The 25,619-nt window shown below is 50.0% G+C and overlaps 1 protein-coding gene across 11 annotated transcripts in view; it reads left to right on the forward strand.

The window, feature by feature from the left end:
• Window positions 1-25,619, forward strand: part of LOC104363062 (cyclic AMP-dependent transcription factor ATF-7) — a 65,141-nt gene that overhangs the window by 24,272 nt on the left and 15,250 nt on the right. For all 11 annotated transcript variants that reach the window (XR_006165655.1, XM_032989086.2, XM_032989098.2 and 8 more), the window contains one exon: window positions 22,324-22,420. Coding sequence is in view for 10 of the 11 variants with exons in the window: in XM_032989086.2 (XP_032844977.1) it covers window positions 22,324-22,420 (97 nt within the window). In the remaining variant the exon portion in view is untranslated. The remainder of the gene's footprint in view (window positions 1-22,323; window positions 22,421-25,619) is intronic.

Genomic DNA, 25,619 nt, shown 5'->3' on the forward strand with positions numbered 1-25,619 from the left:
TTGCTCCCATGGGAACAGGCTGCTTTGCTCCTGAGTAAGTTGGGATGGGCTTTGGATTTCACTGTGAGCTGGGGCAGTGGGCATGGGGACAAATCACCAAGTCCTTTTCCGCTCGCTAAAATTAGCGATCTGCCTCTTGCAAACGCCGCGCTGAGACGTGCAGCAGCATGGGAGGTCACGGGGGAAGGAGAAGGGAGAGCAGAGCCAAACTAATTTGGACAGGGGACTGGAGACAATTACTGTGAAACCTGTGGTGATTTTCCCCCTTTAGTTTAAAGGAAAAAAAAAAAAAAATTTTGCTTCCTCATGTCATTTTTTTGAACCATTGGCTGCTTCTTTCCCTTTACAGCTGGTACCAGCCCCGTCTTTTATGCTACATGCCCTTTTTTCCTCCTTTCCCTTTGCTGTTTCTACGTAGAAAAAGGCTGTAAATCTCACTTTTCAGGGGAGTGAGGAGGGGGAAGAGAGAATGGCCTCTGAAAATAGATGAGCAGACCTGCTGTACCCCCCATATCATCACAGCTAGTGGGCTTTCAGTGGGTATGTAAACATGTTTTGGTTGCTAGGTCTTTAATGGTTGTTATTTTTGGATTCTGTACACGATCACTTCCCAACAGTGAGTCTGCTGTGACACAGCTGACTTCTAAATGCGCCGCATATACTGCTTTTAAAAAAGATTCTTCTCAAGGTCATTGATCTGGTCTCTTCTCTAAGAGGACAGGTGACACATTTTTCCCTGACCCCCTGGCCCTCTCTGTGTAGAGAGAGAAGAGCTATTCTCCAGCAGGGACGTGGCCCCCCCCCGTGCCGCAGTCTGAAGGTGAGGAGGGAGGTAGAGGCAGGCCCCTGCCTCCAAAAGATCTGCAGAAGACGTAGAGCGATGCCTCGAGTAAGGCTTTCATTGAATCTGTTAAGTGAAACTAATCTGGGGGTGGTGTGCGCTGCTAATCATTATTAAAATCTTCTAATCCCCTTTAAAGCATACTGAGTGATGAAAGGCAGCCTCAGCGCGACCAAGTGTTAGCTGTAAACTTCAGCGTTGCCGTTAAAGTTGAAAGGTATTAACTAAGTCTGCATAATGAGACAGCTCTGACTCATTAACACAAGGTAATTAAAACTTCGGCCTTCCCTAAGGCATTTAGAGCAAAGGTCTGGAAGGGAAGCAGGGGCGTTGGGTGCTCTGGTGCTGCTTCGTTACCAAGAGCCGGCGGTGGCTGGAGGAAGTCGCTCGAGGAGTGTCTGGCTCTCTATATCCTTATAAAACTGCGTTAAGCCCTTCTCGGGGTGCCTGATGGCTGATTTGGGCAGGCAAAAAAATGCAGGTTAGTGGAGAGACGTGCCTCTCCAACAGTCGTGCCTCCTCTGCTGAAGGCTTCGGGAGCGCTGGATGCTTGAGGCTTTATGAAGTGTCATAACGGAGGAACATCTTTATTAATAAAACCGTTTTGTCCACTCCTGTTGCCCAAACTAATGGAGGGGCCATAATATTGAATATGTTCTACCGGGATCAAGACTTTCCCAGCCCCTGCCTCCCCACTCCACACCATTTCACTTTTTATAAGTGACACAAATCATCACTCAGGTCCTAATTCCAGCGCTACAGTTATACAGGCCATTTCCTCAAACAATCGTTTGCTTTTTAAACCCACCCTTAATTTAACAATTTATTCCCCTTAAACCCATGCCACTGAGGTGATGCTCATGCAGTGTCCAAGAAACGCGAAGCCCAGAACTTTCATGAGGCCAGAAAATGATTTTTCTTCTTTGTGGTTTATTGTATCCTCTTATCTTGTCATATAATAGAAATAATGTTTATGGCATTGAGGCCTCAGCATCACTTGGCATTTAACCAACCTCAAAAGCAGTTTATTGCTTTGTATACTCTGCCGCCATGACCATTATCCCTTAAATCTCTATTGCTTTGTAATATACGAGGCAACAAATGGCTTCTGCGATTGGTTAAATGTGGAACTGAAGCTAAGGTGTGTTTTGTAGCTTGTATAATCCAAACGAATATAGATTATTCCTTTTATGTGAGTCCTGCTGTAGAGAGGAAAAAAGGGCCCTCTTGTCTTTCCACGAAGCCGTGAGCTCTCCTTGTCACGGTTCAAACTTTGAACTGGCCCGGGGTGTGCACACTGCCTTGGCCGCTCGGAGATCTGCTGTGGCGTTACTGCTGTCGGCAGGCTGAGCTGCGATTTGTACCGGTATCTCCATCCCAGTTTCAGGTAGGGACCAGCTCCACCAGTCTAAGGAACGAGCGTTGTCCCTGTCTCTGCAGGTCTGCCACTGGCTGAATGTCCTCAGTGGAAGCAGTTTGTCCAAGACGAGCTATTGTGATTAAAAGAGGCAGAATAATATAGTGAAGCAAGTATGTAGGCCCGCAGAGCAGCCCAGAGGTGAGAGGAAGAAAGTGCCCGTGCCCATTTGTTTTACAACAAAGCATCTTTCTTTTGCTATAGCTTCAAAAATTTGCTTCGTTACCGTCATTCTCACCTTCCAGCTATGGGCTAAAGCAAAAGACAAGAAAATATTCCCTGTCTTGAAGCTGCCAGGAGTCACCTTTGCTCACGTGAGAAAATCCACAGGGGTGTCTCAGCCGTGCTGGAGCTTGCTACCAGCCTGGGCCAGGACCACGCGTGCGCAGGACACGAATGTGTTCGGTTTGCGTATGGGCATGCACAGAAAGAAATACTTGTGTGTTGATTTAACAGCCTCCTTAGGGTCTGCCTCTTGAGACTTTGTTCCTGAAGCTTATAAAGGGAAGCCAGACAAACTGCAATAAGAAATTCAGCGAGTTAAAATCGAATCTTTGAGAAACTTCAGCCCGACTGGCTACCTGCTGTTATTGCAAACAGGAATTTAAATGGTTATTAAGCACAGTTATGACACCCTGTCCTCCAGTAGAAATTGTTACTGTCCTGGCATGGGAACTGAGTGGGACTGGACTTGGACACAGGCGCGGGGTGTTTTTCCTGAAGAATTCAGGCTCCTAACACCCACTGATTTAATGAAGTAGGAGCCGTTATGTCTTTGGAAATCCAAGCCTTATTAATCAGGTGAACGGCTTCTGTGGAGCAGGGTGGATGATGCCAGTCGCCAAAGCTGGATAAGGCTGCTGAGAGTGGCAAGCCAGGAGCAGGAGTTGCAGCTGCCCCTTCCAGGGTTACATGGCACGATCAACATCAGGTCTCAGCTCCCAGGCCCCCCCCGGGTGACGTGGACACCATGATGCCGTGGGGCTGGACGCGGTGTGTCACCGAAGGGACCCCAGCAAAGGGCTGGATCGCACGGGAAGCAGTTTTTCACCCACCTGCAAGCCCTTGCAGGTGCCTCCAGGAGGTACGAAGACTTCCCCTGCGTGCCCAAAAGAGTCGCTCCCTGATAGGGTCAAGCTGTGGCTGATGCCCCCTCTACCAGCCAAATAGTAAAGTGAAAAATTGCGGATGCTAATGATGAAGCGAGAATAAAATCCTTCTCTGAGCTTTTTGTTATGCTTGGGCACAGATACCCCTTGTCTGTAGTTAGCATGCAAAGTCACGTATATGTTGTGTCCCTACTGCACCCAAGTGATTTGAAGAGCTGAGCCATAAACCAGAGTTTCTTTTCTGTTTTTCAAATTGAAGGAAACGTCTGAAGCTCTGTGGCAAGGAATTCCTAGCTGTGTACGCCTGCTTGCTTCACATCTGCAGCTTTTTATTTGAAGCTGCCACAGCCGAAATAAAATTCGACAGAGAAACATCTTGGTTAAAGGTCTTCTATTATTTTACAGGAATGCAGGTTTCCAGAGTTAGTTATTTATTTCAAATTAAGGCCTTTACAGCTGCAGTACCTGTACATCAAGCACAAAATGGCAGATGCTACACAAATCTCCAAGCGTTTACAGTATGTAATGGGTCCGCGTAAAAGTAGTGGTTGGTTATAGTAACTCTTTAGGTTGTTAGCATCAAAAGAAGTGAATTAATTTGAATTGTAACTCATGTATTGTCAGCAGAGTAAAATGATATCTCCTACCTCTTGCGGAAGGTATTTTTGGAGGTGGGGAGGGGAAAGCTAATTTTGAATAATAATAAGCTTGAGAAGGCATCTGAAACCAGTAAACGTTTATTTTTTACACTCCTATAACTTAAAAACGGCCAAACCAATTTAAACCAAATTGGATAATAAAAAATATTGCTCCTAGGCTGAGCCCCTGTATGCCAAGTTCCAGCCTAGAATGAATTTTTATGACCAAATTATAAACCCCCTAGAAATGAAGGTTTAAAATGGAAATGTTGACAGACCTTTAACTACAAAAGCACTATAATAGAACTTCTTTTTTTTATAAAATGGCTGTTTTAAAATATAATTAAGACTTAAATATTATTTAATAGCAGCATTTCCTGTAAGTTAAAATCTTTATCATTCCTATGGCTGGGATTCATTGCCAGTTCTGAGAATGCCAGCTCTGCTTTGCATTTGAAGCACGTGTGCAGTGCAGAACCGACACAGACACTTGTCTGTCAAATGGAAATGGGTCTGGACAGCTTTCCAAATTCCCCTTTTTCTAAATAAGAGCCTGGGTGCCAAAGGGCTCGCTGGACCCCTACGCAAATCCTGCGGCTCCGGGAAGAAAGTGCCGCGTAAGCCTCTGCCAAAGACTCAACTTTTAATAACGTGAAACGCCGGTGGTTCCTTCTTTGCAGGAAAACATGTTTGCATCCCCTCTGGCTGATTAGGTATTAATTAGGGAGTTGTGCTTTTAGCGTGATGGTTGCTTTGGCGTTCTCGGCACATGCTGACAGCCTTTCAGGGCACTTTGGGAAGCCGGGGGCCGAGCAGCGGGTCTGGCGGTGCTGAATCTGGAAGCCCCCTCGTGCTGCAGAGCGGCAGCTCGGAGAGCTGTCCTTGCAGGAAAAAAAAAGAAAAGGCTTTTCTTTCCCGAGGTCTCTGCGCAGGCTTCTCCCCCCCTTCCCGAGGGGTGCGCTTGCTGTCGCAGCCCTCCCCGATGTCCTTTTTATCAGCGCTGGTGGCCTGGTGCCACGGGGAGGATGGTGCTCTGCAGCTGGCACACCCCCACCCAGCGTGGGGCTTGATTTTCAACCCTGCCCTCTTTGGACTGGCTAATTCCTCTATTTTGCTGCCTTCCCCCCCCCCCCCAACTTCACCTCCCATGCTGCTGTTTAAAAATAGCCCCTGGATGGTTGCTGCAGTGCCACAGGCGCAGGGATTGTTGCAACACCCGGTTCCTGTACTGGCATATGGCCGGTGTGAAAGTGGAACTAGGAGGGTGAGAGTAACAGTTCCTGCATGGTGTCCTCTCCGTTTTCCTGCTGGTTTTCTTGTTCTCTGCTGTCCTTTCGCGGGTGAATAACTTCCCTGGCTTTAACCCTCCTGCCAAATGCCTTCTCAGGACACCCTTTGTTATCAGGGATGCTGATAGCAGGATGCTACCTGTGAGATCCTCACCTTAATCTGTCGGGGTGATACGTTTTTGTGTAGGTTTTCTTAATGGGAAGACAACGCTAGGAAGCAAGATAACGTGGAAATGAGGAACGTTTGCAGGTGAAACTCTGCGATGCTACAAGCGTGCTTGTCCGCACACACGCTGTTGCTCGCCCTCCCTCTCCTTCCTCGTGGGAGCCGCAGGAGTTGCTCTCCCTTCTGCAGCCACGTGTGAAGGGCTGGGTGTGTAAGAGCAGCTTTTCCCTCCTACGAAGGGACAGCCACAAGCGGGGACATCCACCCCTAAGGCCATTCTAGGAGGGGGGCTGTTTTAAAGGACAGGCACTGAAGCAAAATTTATCTGGCAACTGTCATTATAATGTACTTTAGGCTGTTGCAGTGTCCTCCTCCTGCGTGTGCAGCACTAGAATTTGACTGGCAAAAGGTCTCTGGAAGCTGCAGTGGACATGTTTGATAGTGCTCTGCTGCGTATTTCACTAGAAACCTTCAAGATCTGGTTGATGAAATGTATCTGTGGGGTTTTTTGTGTGAAGTAAATGCTTACTAGCATGAATTGGTTTAACGTGTACGTAGAGAAGTAACTTCAACTCACGTTAGTTCCTTTCTAGCTCGGATTTTCTCAGCAACGTCCGGGCTGTGACTTTGCTGCTTGTTCTGGAGATGGCAGTGAGGTTTGGCAGTAGCTTTTACATTCCTGTTCCGGTGAATGCCTGTTCTAGAACAAGCCCTCGTTAGGATTTCTTAGCCATATTGGCTGCTGCAGCAATTAAAATGAAGAAATAGCACCTCTGGATTTGAAGAAATAGCTGCATGGTTTTCTCCTCTATCGTCTTAAAGATGCTGTGCCGAGGCTGCAGAATACCTAATAACGCCTTAAAATATGCGGAAGCCAGCTTTAATGCAGGTCCTGTCAAAGAAAATGCTATCGGAGGGTGAGCCGTGCTGCAGAGCGTCGGCTCGCCGGCCGCCGCCGCCGTATCAGGCGCGCTCTTCAATCGCTTCATTAGCATACTTGTCCATTTTGGCGTAAAAATGGAGTATATGAGGCGGCACACAACTAGTAAACCTATTTCACGTGGCAATAGAATAGCCAGTAATGGATCTAATTGCCCTTCTGGAGCACCTCTTGTCCCAAAGGATTCTTCAACCGGTCGCAAATCACATCAGGAATGCACCTACCGCCGAGCTGCGGCGCTGGGGAAGGTGCGTTTCTTGGTCCCCCGTGCAAAGGGAGCCCCTCCTGCCAGCGAGACGGGGGCTGAGAGCTTGGAGGCAGGGGCATGGTTTTCTTCAGAGCCGCTTAAAAACTTAGTTTAACCTTCCTGGTTTCAGAGGAAGGGCGCCGAGTAGCGCTGCGGGGCATCAAGCCTTATTTTCACGGAAAGCTGGACTGTTAAGGCGGCTGCTTTCCGATGGGTGACTTGCAGACTCAGCAACGTATAAATACATATCGAGAGAGAGAGAGCACATGCCGGGATATGCTTCTATAGAAACATTTATATATGTATATTTACAGATATGTTTATAGGAATACGAACATATCCTGCCCACCAGTCCCACTTTATCGGGGCTGTTTGGTGCCACGTACTTGAGGCTGTCAGGAAGGAAGAGCAGCAGCAGTTGTTACCCTGCATGTCGATTTAGGAGAGCGTCTCCCGCTTGCAAAGCGGCCTCTGCCCGGTGCCGGGGGTGCAGGGGGTGCAGGGTGCTGCCGAGGGGTCTTTGCTGTTTCAAAGAGGACGTTGCCTTTCTCGCCTCCCTGTGCACATCTCGCACCTGCAGCACCAGGGTCGTGCCGCTCGCGGGCCAGCGAAACCCATCGAACTGGGTCTGGAGTTTCTCAGACACAGCCAGGTTTCTAATGATTTAAATTTCTGGTTTGGGGGGGGTTGGTTTGATTTTGGTTTTGTCTTTTGTTTTTTTTTTGTTTTTTTTTTTTTTTTTTTTCCAAATTGAGCCATAACCTCGTTGTTCCCAGATGATGGGATGGTTTCCACTTTCTCCCGCAGGGGCAGGGGGAACGAGGAGGGAGGGTTTCCCCTTTCTCGGGAACATGATCAGGGCTGCAAAAATACCCACAAAGGAACATGGCTGCGTACTTGCAGGGAATGGTTTCTTCTCTTTTTGATTTAAGGGACTTTCACAACCATAGAGTTTCTGCTTTGAACGAACTAATCTCAGCCCAGTCCTTACCTAAAGCTCTTGCTCTATATCAAAAATGCAAACTGTGTGTACTGCTAGCATGAAGCCATAAATTGAGCCAGGCTCTTTTATTAACTTGAAATTAGACTGATCTAAAAGCTTGCTTGTGGTCTTGAGCTTAATAGGAGCAGAAAGCTGCCGGTGGCTGCATGCTCTTGCAGCTGAAGCGAACCTGCAAGCGTTGCCATGTTGACCGTGGCTTGTGAGTTTAACCTCATGTGATCTTATCTCAAGAACTGCAAAACCTGTTTTTCATCCGTGCTGTATGGCAGCCGCCATCCCTCGTAAAGCAAATGAGAAATAGGGCACTGGGCTTGGAGGGTTTAGAGGGAGGCGGGTTGGTTAGGAAATGAGAGAGAGATCTTACGGTACAATCAAAGCCTGCCTTACACTCAGGATTGAATTTTTCCTGCCTCTTTTGAGCTCTGGGTTTTTTCTTGGCCAGTAAAATATTTCCTTGTATTAAAACCAGTCTTTTGAAACAAGGCTTTTTGGTTTTGTGGGGTTTTTTGTTGCTGTTGTTCAAAGCCTCACTTGTTACCTGTCTGCTAATCTGTGAGAAAATTATGAATGCTTTGTATTTTACTGCATGAACGGGTAACTTATTCCCCAAGTGCAGATGCAGCGTGTAGCTTTGACAAAGGCCTCATTACCATGCCATCACGGTATCGTTTAATTTTTAAGAAGGTGCACGAGTTTGCAGGATTTTCTGTAAACTTCTTGTATAAAATCCAGCCAAGTGGTCACTTAAGGACAAAAAAAAAAAAGCAGGGGGGACTCTGCCTTGGGCTTCCGTCTCCTTCCCCAGCAAAAATGATGCTGAGGAAGCTGCTTTGGATCGCAAGGAGAAAGATGGGCATGTTTTCCTTCGGCTTCTTAGACCCTGCACAGAGTTACTGGTAACCAACAAGCCTGTGACCTGGTTTTATTTTGATATCTAATTAACCGGGGGATTTTTTTTTTCTCTTCATGAGCCCGCTCCCCTTGTTCAGTTCTCCAATCCCCAAAAAGACACAGCTGAGCTTTGCAAAGACACGAGGAGGCAGCTAGAGACGGCTCTCGGTAATGGGAAAGGCAGCTCAAATCCTCTCTTTTTCTCCCAAGGATGCTCGGCGGGCATTGTTGGATGGCGGAGGCCGCTCCGCCCCTCTGCGGCAGCCGGGTCGGCACGGCTGCTGGCGCAGAGCGGCGCGTCGGGCGATCGATGCGGCTCTGCCCGGCCGCGGTGACGCCGGAGCCCGGGAGAGTGGGGAGAAAAACCCCCCCCGGGCATCTCATTGCTGAAGAGCGGGGTTGGGGGGGAAAAAAAAAAAAACAACCCAACCTGTAATAGCTCAAGTCCTTTCTAGAGATTTCATGTGAGATCTGAGAATGAAAGCAGAGCTGTTCATGGAAGGGATTTCTAGTCATGCTTTTTTTATGCTTTAGGGGGTTTTCGGCTAACAATTCTCTCCTCTCGGTGGCTGCTGCTTTGCATGAGAACCTTCCTTAAAGGTTGAGGTGTAAAAGCTCACAATAAATACATTTATTTCTAGCAGTTCTTTTGACATGGGAGGAAATGTGAGGTTTGTAAAGGACTGATGGATTCGCTGGGCACACACTGCGTTGTCCTGCCGCTGGGGGGTTGCGATGCTGTAGCCGCACAAAGGACTGGCGTGAGTGTGTGTCGGCAAGGAAAAAAAAAAAAAAAAGTACCTTTTGGGCTTTTTCTTCTCTGTGCGTAAAGAACAGGACACGTGGCCGATCTGCAGAAGTCCCCTTTGTGTGCAGAAGGTAGCAACCAGGGATTTTTTTGCTTTGCCACGGTTCACCCCTTCCCTGGGTCAGTGGTACTGTCTGGAGGAATTTAGGCTAAAGCGGGTCCTCGGTACGTTGGCAGAAAAGCAAAGGTCCGTGCAGGAGAGGTTGAGCTGTCGGCTCGGTATCATCCCTGCCGTTCTTAAAAGATCCCCTGCAAATCTCCTGCCGTGGTAAATCTCGGGAGGAGCGTGGCATCGTGTTTATTTAACACCTGCTTAATGATGCAAGCTGAGAAACTGCACCACCACTTTCCAAGCACTTGTACCAGCTGTTTTGCTCAAATAATTTTTTTATATGCCGGATTAAAACAATAAAAACATTAAAGTCCTAAAATTCCCCCTGAGAGTAAACATCTAGACAATAAAGAATTGTGTGTGTATAAGGGATGGGGTGGGAGAGTTTTGCAGCAGTGCAAAACAAGCTATAAATTAATCTCAGCAGTAAAGCCTGCTAAATTAAACCATTTCATAAAATGAAGTTCTCTCAAAATGTTGAATCAGTCAGTTTTTGGGGCAGTTAAAGATTTTTGGCTTCTTAACTTCTCCAGGTTATTTATAAATGGTAAATGTGTCTTGTGTAGCTGTGTCAGTCGCTGCTTTTAGGCGGAGAAGCGGGGTTTATTTTGGGGGGTAGACAGGGAGGGGTTTATGGTCACTAGAATAATTGACAGAAATTCAAAGCATCACCTGTCATGTTTATCTGCTTAAACCCCCTTAACGTGGGCTTCAGACAGGGAGATGAGCGGTTCACTCTCAAAAAATCTTATTTTTAAGAATAAATATTCAAAGGACCAGATTTTAAGCAATTCAAGCTAGACTTAAAAGTAGGGAGCAGATCATTCCACTGATGTCTTGCTTGTGTGTATCTTGCTGGCTTTTTTTTTTTTTTTTTGCTTTTTTGTTGTGACACTCCTGCCTTTCCCATTGCTTCTGCTACCCCAGACATCTGCAAAGTCTCTGTGCGACGTGTTGCCAGATATTTGCAGCACTGAAGATACAGGTCTGAGCTCTTCATTGTACAGCATCGCTGTCGACGCCTTAATTCTGGTTTCTGCACTTGTAAAATCCGCTAATTCACCTACTCACGGGGGTATTAATCCAACCTTTTGTTTCTGTGGCTGGGGGAGGTGTTTCCTGCACACATTTTAGGTATTAAAAACAATTTGTGATTGCTGTGTTAGCTTGTCTCCCTTTTAAGAGGCTTGTGTGATGTTTGCTATAAACCTCAAACATTTGTAAGCTTTAGAAGAAAATTTAAATGCATTTTGCTTTGACTGCATGCGAAATTTTATTATCTGCAGCCCATAACGTAGGCGGAAAAATTGTTAAGACCCTAAGGATGCGAGTAAAGCGATTTTGGTGACCTCAGCTGTATATTTCTACATCGCTGAATCATCACCCAGTTGGCACCTCAGCGGGGGTAATCTCGGCTTGCGAGGCTGGGAGCGCAGCCGGGGCTGGGGAGGAGGGCTGTACATCAAACAATGTGGGGAAAAGCTTATGGGAAAGCTGCTTGCGTTATGCTTGGCTCTATCTCGTCTGATTTTTCTTGCACTTAAGAGTTTATCCACTTAATTTTTATTAAGGGCTGCAGGTGGAAAGTAATGTTAAAAGGGTTTACCATTAGCCAGAAGCGGCTAAGGAGGCAATTAGAAGCGAGCGAGAGCCCTGGGCTGGTGCGAATTGCAGCTGGGGAGCCCGCCTCAGACGCAGAAAGGCTTTTGCTGGGGATTTTGTCGGGTCACTAAGTACACAGACGAGCACCGGAGAGCTGGGAGCACGTTAATACTCTCCTCGAACGTAATCCTGGTGTGTAGACAGCTGAAACCCTCCCCGTCGTGAGCTCCCGCAGCGGCAGGCGTTGCGAGGCGTTTGGAAACGAACGTGAGAAGAGCGAGGAGACTTGCTTCCCCGTAAACCTGACCCGACTTGCTGGGGAAAACTTGGCACCTTTTGAAAGCCGGTGCAGTTGCATAATGATTGCAGATGATTTGGGGTTAAAAAAGGATCCAGATCCTCAGTGCGGGAGATCTCCCGGCACTCCGGGTGCTGGATGGAGTCAGGCAAAGAGCTTGGAGTTAGACCCCTCTGCAATAGTCTGCTCTGAGAAATCATAAATCTCGGGAGAGAAGAGGGTCACTGAGAACCTCATCAGGGTGGGAGCAGCAGCGCTGCGTTAATATGCTCATAAATCTACCTGTTACGATAAAACAGGTGGCTCTTCCAAGAGGCAAAAATAGTCAAACGCCCGGAATATTTTTTTTTTTTTTTTTTTTTTTCCCCTCCTGCTGCTGCCGATCTCCTTTTAAAAGCTTAATTACTGCGGTGTGCTGACATCTGACAACTTATCATGGGCAGTCATGGGCCTTTACAAAATACAGGACTTAGGTTTTCATCCGTGTCTGGAAAGCAGGGGCAGAAAAAGAGTAAAGGGGCTCTGCAGGTTGGCCAAAATCTCTGGGAGAAAGGTGTGGAGAGGCACAAAGAAAGGATGCATTTTCATGCATGGCATTGATGAGATCCTTGCTGGAGAGCTGTTTGTGCTTTAAGGGCTCCTTGAAATAAAGAAGATGAAGGCTGCTATGGAATGGGTTAGTTGTGAGAGGAAATCACGCCCCAGGATAAGAACTGGAAGCTCCATAAATGAGGATGGATGAGAAGGGACGTGAGGACGGGGCTGGCTCTGGCCTGGCGGGAGTCGCTGCAGGGGTTTGCTGAATTCCTCTCCCATTCCATGGTTTGCACTGGGACACATGTGGAAATTGGGGCTGGCCAAAGCCATCTCCACCGAGCTTCTGCAGAGTGCTCCTACCTCTTGGTATAGACAAAGGAGGCCAGACCCCTCATATTTCTATGGCTTATTTCCAAAATGCCCCAGTCGCTCCTCAGGGTGGCCGAGGATCCCTAAATCTCAGTTGGCCTCCTGTGTTTTTTCCCCCTGCGCTCGATGATAGCCCATCTACCACCCTCAATAATTACCCTCCCCGGTTGTAGACCGCGTGAGTGTATTGAAGTTGTGCCCACGCACCTCCAGTTATGTGGGTCTACACTTCTTTTATAGCTGGTTCCATTTCACTAGCAAATGCCAACATTAAAGGGGAAAAAACCCAAGCCTCTAAGCCACTTGGATTCTGTCTTCATTTAACATGATGCCCTCTCCAGACTGTTGCTGTTAGAGCTTCCCTGGGAGAGGTCCTAGCTCAGGTCCACAAAAAAAAAAAAAACATTTTTCAGGCAATAAAGCCTGTAAGGAAAGGCTCGCACACCATGAATGGGTGGGCGCATACCCAATATCGCAAATGAATTGTAGGAAATCAACCTTCCAGTGCATTAAAAAACTGAATGGGGACCATGGCATCCTTTTTCTAATTGTAGTGTTGTTCAAAGGTCAAGGCTGAGTCACGTCGACTTTTTCAAGCTACAGCATACTGGCACAATGAGCTCTTTTTTCCATTGGAGCTAACTTTTTTTTTAGGATCAGCTTTCTTGTAGCCCTGAAACAATAGTGCAGCGGAGAGGATCGTGTTAGCCTGGTGCAAGACATCTTCCGAGAGGACAACTACCCAACCTCTCAGATGAGACCAAATTTAACCTCCGCTCCCTTGGCCCTTGAGAATTTGCTTTGGAAATGACCCTCGGGGGGTTGGATTGGAGCTGAGGGGGCCGGTTGTTTGGAGCAGAGTCCGCTGCTGGAGTCTTGCTTTCCCAGCCCAGCTTCCTCTCACCCTCTTCCCCGGGTAAGTACAGAGAGGGAGACGGCGCCGGCCCGCGCGCGGGCACGGCAGCTCCCCGCAGCGCTGGTCCCGCTGCTCAAGGACCCGACCGCTGCCCCTTACTGAGCCACGACCGCGTCGGGTACCTCGGGGCCAGGGGAGACGTCAGAGTCCTGGGTTTGGCTCAGTTCTGCCGGCTCAAACCACTCGCTTTCCCCTTTCCCTCCATTTCTAAGCTCGCCTCCCCCGGTGCCGATAGCACTGCCTCGCTTGGCGGCCGGGGAGGGGGGGGGGGGGGGGGGGAAGAGCATCGCCGCATCCCTGCCAGGTGCAGGGGATGTGGGGGTGCAAGACACACACCCCCCCACACACCCCCCCCCGTTGTCACCTCGGGCTTCGAGGGCTGCGTTTCCACTGCGGCCGAGCGCTCCGGCTGCGATGTGGGATTTGGCAGGGGCAGGGGAGCCGGAGCGGCTTGTACCACGGCGCTGCCGGAGCTGCGTGCGCTCTGGCACCTGCTGCCAAAGCCTCTCCTCACCCGGGCGGCACCGACAGGCTTGGCCACCATCCAGAGACTTTTAAAGGTCCCCGTGCAGCCTCCCAAAGCACAAATCCTCAGCCCTGTAGACAAATTAATCGACTCCAGTTCGGATTTAATTATTTCTACACATACATTCTTGTTTCTCGGGGTATGCAGAGAAGGAGTTTCCTGTTATTCTTTTCTTTTCACTCTATAAATTATCTCTCGCATGCATGCGTTGCACGGGGCTCGCTGCCGATGCTGTTTGTTTGCCGAGAAAGAGTCTTTGCTCCCAGATTATTCATTCAGGAGCTGTCGAGCGTTCAAGGCAGGAAGGGTGACTCATTTGGTAAACAGCAGAGGCTTGCAGGGGAAGGCAGGAGCCCAGATTGGGTTTCTGTGGTAGATCTGAAGTCTTTGGGGGCGATTTTTTCACCACCACCCCCCCCCGCCGCCTCTCTTTTTTTTACCCTTTCTTCTCTGCCACCAGCACCAGGGGCTCGCAATTCTTTCTCTGTGTTGCACAAGGGCAGGGCCCCCACGGATAACACAACAGCACGGCTGCGTAATTCACCCTTTTCCTCCCGCAACGCCGCATAACTTCCTAAACTGCTCAACCCGAGCAGCTCTCTGCGGTAGGGCAGGGCAGGAATTTCACTTAGCCCAAGCTCCCTGCCCTCCGCCGTGCCTCTGCCCGTTTTCCTTGGTCTCTATTCCCCAGCTCTTGTGACGGGAGATGCTGAGCTCCTAATGAATCACCGAGCGCCTGCGCTTGAAATACGGTCAGGGAAACACAGCTGTAATTGCCTTTGTTAATATTTTTTTTTTTTTTTTTTTTTTTTTTTCCCCTGCAGTGCTTCTCACATGGCTCTTGGTACTTGCATGCGCGGTCGGCTTCGTCTCCGAACGCCCTCGTGAAGTATGGTGCCTTTTCCCTTTTTATTTGCTCTGTCTGGTAGGTAGGGGAAGAATTGATGGCTTGCCCAAGGTCACACTGAAAACCTGTGGTGCTGCTGGGATTCGAGCTGGGGACGTAATAATGATTCACATCCACACTGGAGCTATCCGGGGGTTCCCATGGGGCAGGCGCGTATCCATAGGCACAAGCTGTGGAGTCGCTGACGCTCTGCAACTCCACCCCCTCGCTCACCTCCGTTAATTACCGCTGTGCCTCTCTTCTTAAGTTATGTGACAGCGGTAATTAATACATGTATTTCAATAACCTTCGCTTTTATCGAAACAAGGCTAAAAATGCTCCACCGTGTGGAAGTAAATAATGATTGCATTTCCAGGTTCTGGCCAAGCGCCGCGGGGGCACGTGCGGCCGCGGGCAGGTCCCCGCATCCGCTCGTCGGGAGCAGCAGACTGACTCCTCGAGGTGTCCGTGTGTCCCCCCCCCGCCTCGAGCATCACTCGAGCAGAGGAGGAGGGTCTCGGTGTCTGCTGTCGCGTAGCGTAAACCCGTTGGAGGTTTAGGAGCCTGATCTTCCCAGCCGAGGTCGGTGTCCTGGGGTTTGGGCTGTAATTCCAGCAGCCGTCCCGGCGGAGCTGTGCCCACGAGGCACTGAGGGCTCCCCGTCTGCAGGACCGGGTGTACTTTGGGCAAAACAAGGGCTGCTTTCCTCCCAGGTGCTCCATAAACCACCTCGACCATCTGCTATTTTTCTACATGTGCCCCTTTTTAAAAAGGAGAGAAGGTTGGCTCGGGGTCCTTCGGTGTGCTGCAGAGAAATTCCTCAGTAGCTGGAGGTTTGGGTTTGGTAGCTGGGGAGCCCCGTGTCCAACCCGGGTTAGATCCCTCTGGGATAAACGCCTTCCTGGCCAAGCAGGTCAGCTGCTGGCTGCTCGGGAGGGCTGGTGGTTGTTTTTCTCTGCACCCAGACGTGCTGATGCTCAACTCGGGTACGTTGGCGATGAAGGAGAGGCTGTATCTACTGCATGAGACTTCATTAAAATTTAAAAAACACGTAAGGTTGAACACGGAGTTTTTTATTAAAGAGTTTGCCCCGTATGTCCTTGGCCAAATGCTTCCCTCCTCACTGCTATATGGTGTGCTGTAGGCCAGATGGTTGCTGCCTGCCCCCCTGCTGAAACACCTGCATTTCAGTGGAGGGGCATGTGTATGAGAAGCCCTCTGGGATAAGTGAAGCTATAGAAATGTAAATTAAATTATTTACCTACTCTGAGTTAAATGCTCTGCCCTTCTGGCCAAGGAGGAACACGGGGATGGGCTGGGCTCCAGCATCTGGTTAACTCTTTGTTTCAATTGCAGGGAAGTTTGTGGAGCAACCTGAGTATCTGGGTGCTAATCACCAGTGATTTGGTAGGAGCCCAATACTGAACTGCCCGTAAAAATCCGCTCCCTCTGGCCTGGTCATCACTGCCTTATAAAAAAACATACTTTGTCTGTTACCTCCTGGGCTCTGCTCTCAGGGAAAGCGAAGCATCCTGCGTCGTGTTTTGGCGTCTTAACCTTGCTGCTGCTGCTCTCCCACGGCTGGCTGGAGATGGGAGAAGCCCGCCGTGGAGCCGTCTGCGTTTAGAGGGCAGATTATGTGACACAGAGAAGACGCTGCTGCGCAGCGCCGGTCTGTGATAACTAGCTTAAAAACAAAGCACACAGTCGCCCAGAAAAACAAAATCTGGTTGTCTCTAAAGGTGGAAAAAAAAAAAAAAAAAAAAAAAAAAAAAAAAAAAAAGGCGAAAAAAAGCCAAATTTTTGTGGTTTGCACGATGTTCATCCCAAGCAAAGTGTTTGTTAAAGGGCTTTTTGGCTGTTTGGATTTAACACCAGCACCCAGTACTGCCTGTGAACAGGCTGAAGTTTTTCTGATTCTTACTCTTATTCTTTCTTTTTTCTTTTTTTTCTTTTTTTTTTTTTTTTTTTTTTCCCTAAACAAGGCAAGGAACATGAATTAATCAGAGGGCAGGATGTAAGCAGATTTTTAAAGTAAAAGGCATAGCCACATGGGTCCCTGGAGTTACCTGAGCCAAAAATAACATTTCAAGGTTTAATCTTGATGCAGTTTTCGTGGTGGGGGGGACCTGCAGGGGGGCACTGCACAAAATGCATCCAAGCCCGCCCCTCTCCAAGGTGATCGAGCTGGCCGTGGCCTTTCTGATTTTCACAGCACCTGAGCGAGCAGAAATAAGCTTTTCCTGCTGCCTGGGACTTGGGAAGGGCAACGGGCACTTCATGCCCGAGCGTTTTGCAGGCGAGCATCCTGCTGCAGCGCAAGAAACGGTCCCGCTGCAGCAGCGACAGAGCAGAGTTCCCCGAAGCGGAGGCCGAGCTGCCGTCCCCCGGCCGATGCGGCCGTGGAGGCTTCCCCTCGCCCCAATTTCAGGTTTTTATTTCTCCCTGAAATAAAAACCTGAAATGACCTTGGCTCAGGGTAGAAAGCCCGCGCCGCGCTCGCAAAAGGCTTTGTGCTCCAGCGAGGAGTGGCAGAGCCCTCTTTGAATACCTCTACGTGCGATACACGATCTGGTTTTGGTGTGGTTTTTTTGGGTTTTTTTTTTTTTTTTTGTTCTTGAGCTGATCACTCGTAAACCTTCTCTCATTTATCCTCGTTCAGGCTGGCGGAGGTGCTGTCTCTTCCCTCCTCTAGCGGAAGGATGCTGCCACTGAAACCAGCTTTCCAGAAGCGCTCGGTAACCATAGCTGCTGCGGCCACCTTCGAGCTGCACGGACTCAGTGCCTTGGCTCCTTTCAAAAACGTAACCACGAGCTTTTCAGTGGGAGCAACTGGGCTCCGAGCTCTTCTGAAACCTGGCCCAGTCAGCACCGCCTTCTGGGGAACCCTCCAAGAGGAAACGGGTCCGGGATCTGTCTGTGTTGTCTCTCGTAAGTGTAAAATTAAGACAACTTGGCCAGACGACCGTTGCATTCTTTCAAACCAACAAGTCTTTGCGGCGTTATCTCCTCGTCGTCTCGTGGCACCTCCTTTCCTATGGAAATGGGCCCATCTGGGGATTCACGTGGTCCCGGGCAGATAATTGTAATGGTCCCCCCGGCCTTTAAAATCTATGAATCACTCCAGTATCGGGGCACTTTATGCACATTAGCGAATTAATCCTTACAGCCTCTCTGCAAGGGAGGGAATTATCGTTGTCATTGCTCAGATGGGAAATGGGTGAGATGGAGCCCAGCTCTGCGCAAGAACTGGGGGGGGGGGGGGGGTCACATCACTCACAGCCGTAACAGCTAACCTTTGGGCACCCAGCCCTTGGGGGCATCCGTGACCCTGCATTAGTTACCTCTGCGGTTGTGCCAAGCGAACGGGGAATATCCATCCAGCCTGCCACGCGGCTAGAAATCCATCTGAGCCTTGTCACGGCGAGACGGATGGATGGGGCGTAGGCAGCGGGTCTGCCGCAGCCGGGAAGCGCGGGGAGGATGCGCTGCCGGGTGGGCTGGGATGCCCGCAGGACCTCCAGCGTCTCCCCGTGGTGGGGGCCTTGCTCCCCGCGCGCCGCTGCCTCCAGGCTCCCCAAATGAAGGAGGTCGGTGCCCCTCGCCCGAGGTGGTGCCGGGAGAGCAAGGCCAGGACACCCCAAAACCCCCCCGTCACCCTGCGCTGACGGCGCCGCGATCGCTCACTGTAGGGCGTCGCAGCAACCGGACGGACTTCGGGAGTGGAACCTGTTGGGGCTGCTTTTAAACTCGGCGACTTTGAGCTCAGCTTCTCCACCCTGGAGGGCTTGGTGCAGTCAGTTACCTCCAGCACTGCAGTTGTAAGACACGTGCTGTTTTCTTTGTGTTTCCCCTGGTATCCAGGTGTTCCGACCGTGTCAGGGCAGTACCGCGGTGTCCGCGGGCGGAGCAATGCACCGCTGTGCTGGAGTTCAAGTTAGAGCAGCGTTTCGGCATCCCCGTATTAACGACAGCTGATTCATTCAGCCGTGTGATGAACTCGACAGAGGCAGGTTTAGCTCCTCACCACTTTCAGGGCTGGCGAGACTGTACCAGAGCTTGTGCTTTCGGCAAGGTGGCCTCCTTTTTACAAGCGTGCGCCCACGGAACGGTTTGTGCTGTCGCAGCCTACACCCGGTCTATATTAAAACTGAATTTTGGCCAGGCGACCGGCTCGGTGCGCAGCCGGTGTTTATGTTCTCTGAAAATTACTGTCAAGGTTAAAAAATAGCTGTGCGGCTCGTGCGCCGGAGCTGCCGGGAGAGGCCAGCGAGCGCCTGGGCTCCTGCGCGGCCGGAGGGTTGGACGTGGTGGGTTCGGCGCTCGCCTGACCCTCCTTCTGCGTCGAACGCGGTTGTAGGCTTTACAAAAGCCAGGAAAAACCCCGAGCAACCTCTTGTTTCTCAGGTTGTGCTTATTAAACCGATGGAAAAACCTTCCGACTAAAGATCCAGGCTGCAGCCTACTGCATTTATTCTCTGGCGCTTGCTCTAACAGCGATGGCACGTTGATCCAGCTGGAAGTATTGTGTCCTATTAAATAAAGATTTTTAAATGAGCACATTTATTCATCGAGCTGTCGCAGCTCGTTGAGTAAAGAATGCTGGACTGGCCAGCCTTAGCCTGCCTCAAATCTGTTTTCTCCAAAAAGCTGTTCCAGTCTCTGGGGTAAATAAACCCAGCCCCATGTTTACCCAAACCCCAAACGCTATCCGTGTGCTCTGTCCCCTGCACTGAAGGCAGCCGTGGGGCTGTCGTGGGAGGAGAGAAAAGCAGAAATCGGGGCTGCCTGTGGTGTTTAAACTCTTTATTTTACCCAGCCCTTTGCTGTTGCAGCGTGAAGGGTCGCTGCTGCTTTCGGGGCCGATTCGTGGCGCGGAGGCAGCAGCGTTATCCCAGCGCCTGTCCCTCGCCCCAAAGAGTTTACAGTCTACATCTTCTTTTTAATTCAGACGCCCGCAAAATAGCAGGCTGAAATAACACTGCTATATGTCAGCTGCTGATGGAAGGAGATTAAATATTAAAGCCAGTGCTGTGGCTTTAACTCATTCCATTTTTTTTTTTTTTTTCCCTACTCTTCCCCCTTTCTCCCCCCCTGCTTTTCTTCTCTGTGTAAAATGACATGATTTAGAACTGAAGTGCCAGACTCAGCCTCTAGGTTTCGGCGTTTGGAAATGTATGTAGAAAGATATATTGTGTCTGTGAGCGTTTCTGTGCAGAGAAAGAGAGAGCTCCCAAGCTAGTGAGACCACATAAAGATGTTAAATAGAGCTGTAACGCACACCGAAAGCAGGAAAAGTGCCCTAGAAAAAAAAAAAAAAAAAAAAAAAAATCCTGCAATGGAGCAAAATGAAAGATTAAAATAAATTCGGTGGTACCGAGGCTGAGTTGAAACATGCCCCTCATGGAGCCGGGGCTGGCGGGGAAAGCACGGAGGGGGGGAGAGAAATGTGACCCCATTCCCTGCCTCTTCCTCTTGCTGCTTCCCTCATTGACCTAAAAATCTCCCCATTTCTTTAGTAGAAAAACGAGTCGGAGAATTGGGAATTTTCTTCCTTTCCCTTTTTTTCCCTGTCTCCGCACGTTTTCACGACGCCGCTGGAACAGCGGCCGCCTGCCTGCTAAATATTCATCTGAAACCGGCTGCTCCTCTGTCCTCACAAAAAAAACCTGATTTATTTTTCTCGGCTTACCGTAACCCACCTATTTTCCTCCGCTAACGGCTCGTCACCGCATCGCAAGGGGCAAGTAGGGTTGGCAGCCAAGTACGTTAAAAGCCAGGGTGGTTTTGGGCCAGAAACATGACAAAGTGTCGGTGCCCACCCTTTCTCCCCCCCTTCCACGAGCGCTTTATGGTGCGATGCAAAACGATGCTGCAAATTTTGTCTCTCCTCGGAAACCGGCGGCGGCGGTTCGCTCGCTTCTCCTTTGTTCGGTGGCGTTTTGGCATCGCCGAGATTTGTAACGCCGTTTGGAAATGAGTCACGGTTAGGCTGGAGCAGAGCTGAGGGGTTTTGGAAGCTGTGGGGAGGAAAGAAACCCAGAAACACGTGTATCTTTAGCAAAACCGTTGAGAAATTTTATTTAAGGTTTAGTTACGGATCAGATTGAGGAGTGGTGGCTGGGAAAGCCAGAGTGTGTGTGCTGGGAGTTACACGGGCAAAAACCTCTTTGGTTTTTCTCCCTGCAAGTGTGCTCTGACCCGCCAGCTCGAATTTCTTCTAATCTGGGCCCCAGTTCCGAGTCACCGTCAAAAGCACCTTTTGATGCAACGCGTTTGAAGGACGCTTTGCATATTATTGCACTTGTTATTGCGCCAAAGGGGAAGATGGATGGGATGCGTGCGGATGCGCCCGTTGTCTCGGCAGTGCTGTCCCTTGCCACCTCCAATGTGTGTGTGTGTGTGTGTGTGTGTGTGTGTGTGTGTTTTTCCCGTCCCCCCCCCCCAAGCCACACAGCTCCCGGGAAGGCGCCGCGGCGGCTTCCAGCCTGGAAAACGCAGATTTGCTCGATTAAAAAAATTGAGTCGTAAATAAGCGTCGGAAAGAACGAGTGAACCCGGGGTGTCACGCTTGAGCTAATTCCCAGAAACAGGTGGCTTTGGGTTGGTTGGCTTGTTGGATGGTTTAAAGAGAGAGAAAAAAAGGAAGGGGAAAAGGGCAGAAATTCTTTGCTGCAGCAACGGCTTCTTTCTAGAAACGAGCCTGGTGCTTGCGTGGCTCTTGGATGCATAAAAATCCTGCAGTACGGCCCGTGCAATGCCCTCAGCCTCCCGGTTTGTCGCAGTCTATTAGGAGAGGCGCAATCCATCCTCGGGTCTTTATGATTATTTGCTTTAACCCCATCCCTGCCTCTTCCCCCCCCCCCCCGCCGCCCCCCCAACCCGTCTTCAATCTCGATGCTTGGGGCTGGTGCAGCCGTTCAAAGCAGCCCGGCAGCGGGTCGTGCTGCCCTTTTGTCTGGCTTTCAGCGATGGCCCCACGCACCCAGCCCCACCACCGGGCTCTCACAGGGGCAGACGCCGGCCCCCCCCCCCCCCCCCCCGGGGCCCAGCAGACCCCTAAAACCATCCCGGGTGGGTTTTTCTCCTGCGGTTTCTCCCGCAGGTGGGATTTCACTCGGCGTCTTTACGGGAAACGCATCCCCGGTTCGCCGGTGGCCCCGTGTTCCGGGCTGCGCTGTCGCACAGAGCCCCCCCCCACCCCGGGCAGGGACAAGGGGGGGGGGGGGGGGCAGCCGCCTCCATCCTGCTCCATAAAGCCACGACCTGAATTGCCAGACAGGCACCAGCTCTGTTGCACACCATCCCCCAAAAAGTAGTTGCCCGACCCCCCCCAATAGCGCCTAATTCATCCCTCCATTAGCCAGCAATAAAGTGGCGCATCGCACCGAACCGGGGAGGGGGGGGGGGGGGGTTTGCATTTCCTAGGTCGGTTGCAGCCGCTGCGTGGCCCCGCTGCTTTAAAAAAAAAAAAAAAAAAAAAAAGGATTATTAAAAATATTTGTCCCCCGTTCCCCAGAAGCCCCATGTAATGGCTTTTTCATTTTGAGCAATGTGTTCACACACCGCTTCTCAAACAATCTGTCCCGCTCTGGTTTTGCTTAATGCTCGGCAGCGATTGTGTTACAGTTGCTCTCCGGGCGGCTCTCTCCCCCCACCCTGCTGCAGGATGTACCCGTAAAACACAAAATGCATTTATTCACGATTTTCTAAATTGTTTCATTTCAGAGGTTTACAAACGAGGACCACCTGGCGGTTCATAAACACAAGCATGAGATGACATTGAAATTCGGCCCTGCTCGAACTGACTCAGTCATCATAGCAGGTATGTGGCGTTCAATCCAGGCCAGCTCTGAAAATGGTGCACATTAATATAGCATGACTGCAAGATTAATACCAGGGACCAGATGCACTGAAAAACGTCTCTACCTCCCATAAAAAGCTCTTGTGATCTGCATTTAATCAGGAGGAAAGGAAAGCCAGAGGCTTCCAAGTTTCTATTTTTTTTCTTTTTTTATGGTAGTATCAGGTTTTGTGGGGTTTGGCTTTTTTTTTTTTTTTGGCTTTTTTTTTTTTTTTTTTTTTAGCTCTCACCCTTTTTATTAAGACTGGAAGATTTATGGACAGAAGGTCTTTCACATTTCTGCATGTGCTTTGAGGACGATGAACAAAATCTGACAAACCCAGCTTCCTCTCCTCAGCCCAGGTGTCAATTTTCCTGAGCTTTTAGGCTAGCAGTTAATAAATTAAAACGCCATCGAGTGCACTGGCTACTGCCGAGAGTGCATTTGCGGAGCCCAAATGAGGCACTCTGGCAGTGCCTGGTCAATGCAGCCTTTATAAGATTGGGGAAAAAAAAAAAAAAAAAAAATCCTGTATATTGTTGTCTGGCAGCAGATCGTTGCCGGTTACAGATATTCTCCTGCCTTGTCAGTCCCTGTTCGTTCGGGCTTCTTAAAAGAGCGTGAGGTTTGTGTTACTGCTGGATGAAAAGGCTGTTGCTGAGAACAAGAAGAGAGGAGGAAATGCTTTCTGAAGCCTTGAGAGTTCGTAAGGGGAAACGAAGAGTCTGCTGCAAGAGCCTGGCACCCTTTTCCCAGTTCATCCCCAGCCCAAATTCAGTGTTGAAGTAGGAAATAGCAGTTCAGCTGGTTTCTTAAAGCCTTCAAGTTTAATTGTAGCTGTGGGTAGGATTGTAAGAGCTTGCGCAGCCTTTGCTGGAAGGGCAAAAAGCTTCTCCCAGGGGACGGCTTGCAGAGACAAAACGGGCTCCCGGAGGGAGAATTAATTTCAAATGGGATCAGGCTAATGGGAGTTGATGGCAAAGAATTGGAGGCAGGGGCTGAAAGGAACCTCAGATTCCTAAAGGTTGTTTTTCCTTCGGTTCCCCCCCGTTCTAAACAGGGTGCACAGCGGGAGGGTTAGCTTTTGCTTGATAAACCCAGGGTGTAAACTGGCCAGGCAGTGAGGGGGGAGCGGCAGTGGGGTACAGTCCTGTCCCCAGCTGAAGTCCCACCTGCTCTAACAGGGACGCAGCATTAAAAGCCCTCATCTTTGCAGCTCCCGGAGGTGGCTAGTCCTCCTGTGCACAAACTCTGATGGGAAAAACCGGGGGTGGAATGAAACGCTTCAATTTTAGCACAAGGAACAGCAGCGAGGGCGGGTCTAACCCCCTCTCCCAGCTCCTCTGGGCTCATGCTCAGTGGGTTGCTCCGGGGTAAGCCACAAAGGAGAAAAAAAACAAAAAAAAAAAAAAACACAAAAAAAAACCCAACCAAACTTATTTAGCTGTGGTCAGTGCAAGACCAGCCTATTTAACATCAGCTTTCCCTGGCTGAGATCTTGACGGCAGATAGAGCTGCCGGCGGGTTGCGAGGGCTGTAAAGCATGCTGGCTTTGAGCAGTGAGATCTAGGGTGTTATTGCCCTACATTCCTAATGTCTTTTTTTTTTTTTTTTTTTTTTTTTTAAGCCACCATTTTGTCTCTGAGTTTTCTCGTTCCCTCCCTCCCTCTTGCTTTGTGCTGAGGCCAGGGCAGCAGCCCGTGTGTTAATGAGCAGGAGGATTCAGCGTCCATCTCTTGCCGTAACTCCGTGGTTAAGCTAAAGAGAGTCGTAAAGAATTGTTCTTTCTCTGCTGGTTATAGCTGGCAGCAGAGAGACTTATTTAAATGGGAACGTGCACTTCTGGGGTGCTGCTGTGGGCGGAAGAGCTGCTGCAATTCCTGGAGGTACGAATTGGGGCGGGGTAGGACGAGAGAGGTTATACGACTTTGCTTTGTGGCACTGTGAGAACTTCTGCTGAAGATTTGGGCCCCGGGCTGGCGTGCGGGGCTCGGAAGGAGGTTGCTAAATGAGGAACGGTCCAAAAAAGAGCCCCGAGAGCTGTTAAAGGACTGGAAAAAAACAGCCTCCTGCTGAGATCTTTAGTTGACAAAAGTTTCTCGGTTTAATGCAGCGAGGTCTGGCGGGGGGGGAAGCGAAGTGTGCTCAGAGGAGGCCTTTGCTTTATTAACAAACCCGATAGGTCGGTTGGAAGTCCGACTGGAGATGAAGTGCAGCCCTGCGACAGCGAGGCGAAGGCATTGCCGGCCTCGCTTCCCGAAGGCTGCGGGAGACTCTCCACCGCCGGGCGGTTTGAAATCAAACGGGATGTTTTCCGTAGACACTTCGGCACGAGCACGGCCACCGCGCTCGAACAGGGAGCGGCCGTGCCAAACAGCCGGTGTTTTACGCAGAAGGTCGGGCTAAAGGATCCCCGGGATCCCCCTTTGTGCTTAAAAATCTGGGTAGTTTTCTGCCAGATGGATTCTTTCGGTGCGACGTGCTGGTGCTGGGCTCCCGCTAGTACCTGGACTCCCGACCTCACGTCACGCAGAAAAACGAGGCTCGCTGGGAGCGGGGAGATTTCTTTCTGCTTTATAGCCTGGGTGATGGCCAGAGAGATCATGACTCAACGTGTTAATATGGTGGAAAACGGGCCCCGGAGGGATTGCTTTGGACAGTGGTGGTAATTATTAGCACTCCCACGTAGCCCGTCTGTCCTAGGATGTGCATTAATGTGCGGAGCCGGCACAGGGAGGGAAGCGACTCTGCGCAGCTCTATTCCACATCGGCGGTGGAGCTGCTCCGATCGGCCATTTCCCCTCTCATCACTTCACAGTTTTAAGAACTGCTGTTTCAGGGAGATCAACCCCCACTATTTTCCTTCCTTGCAGCAGCAATTCAGATGGGGGCAAGCAAAAACCCTGGGGTGGGAGGGACAGGACACGACCCAAAGGCAGGGATTTCACAGAAATCGCTGCACGCCTCTCGCTGCAACGTTGTGTTGGTTTTTCTAAACAGCATTTGCCAGAGAAATAAAATCAACAAGAAATTATTTTCCCAGAGAAACAAAATCAACAAGAAATTATTTTCCCCTTTCTGAATTGTGCCTTGCTTTGTTAACACGACACACACCTTAGCAGGGAAACATCCAGATTTTCACAAAACAGGGGCCACGTTTGCTAGGGAGAGGACTAAGGT

The sequence above is a fragment of the Tyto alba genome, unplaced genomic scaffold (genome assembly GCF_018691265.1).
Source record: "Tyto alba isolate M040663 unplaced genomic scaffold, T.alba_DEE_v4.0 Super-Scaffold_23, whole genome shotgun sequence".
Lineage (NCBI taxonomy): Eukaryota > Metazoa > Chordata > Aves > Strigiformes > Tytonidae > Tyto > Tyto alba.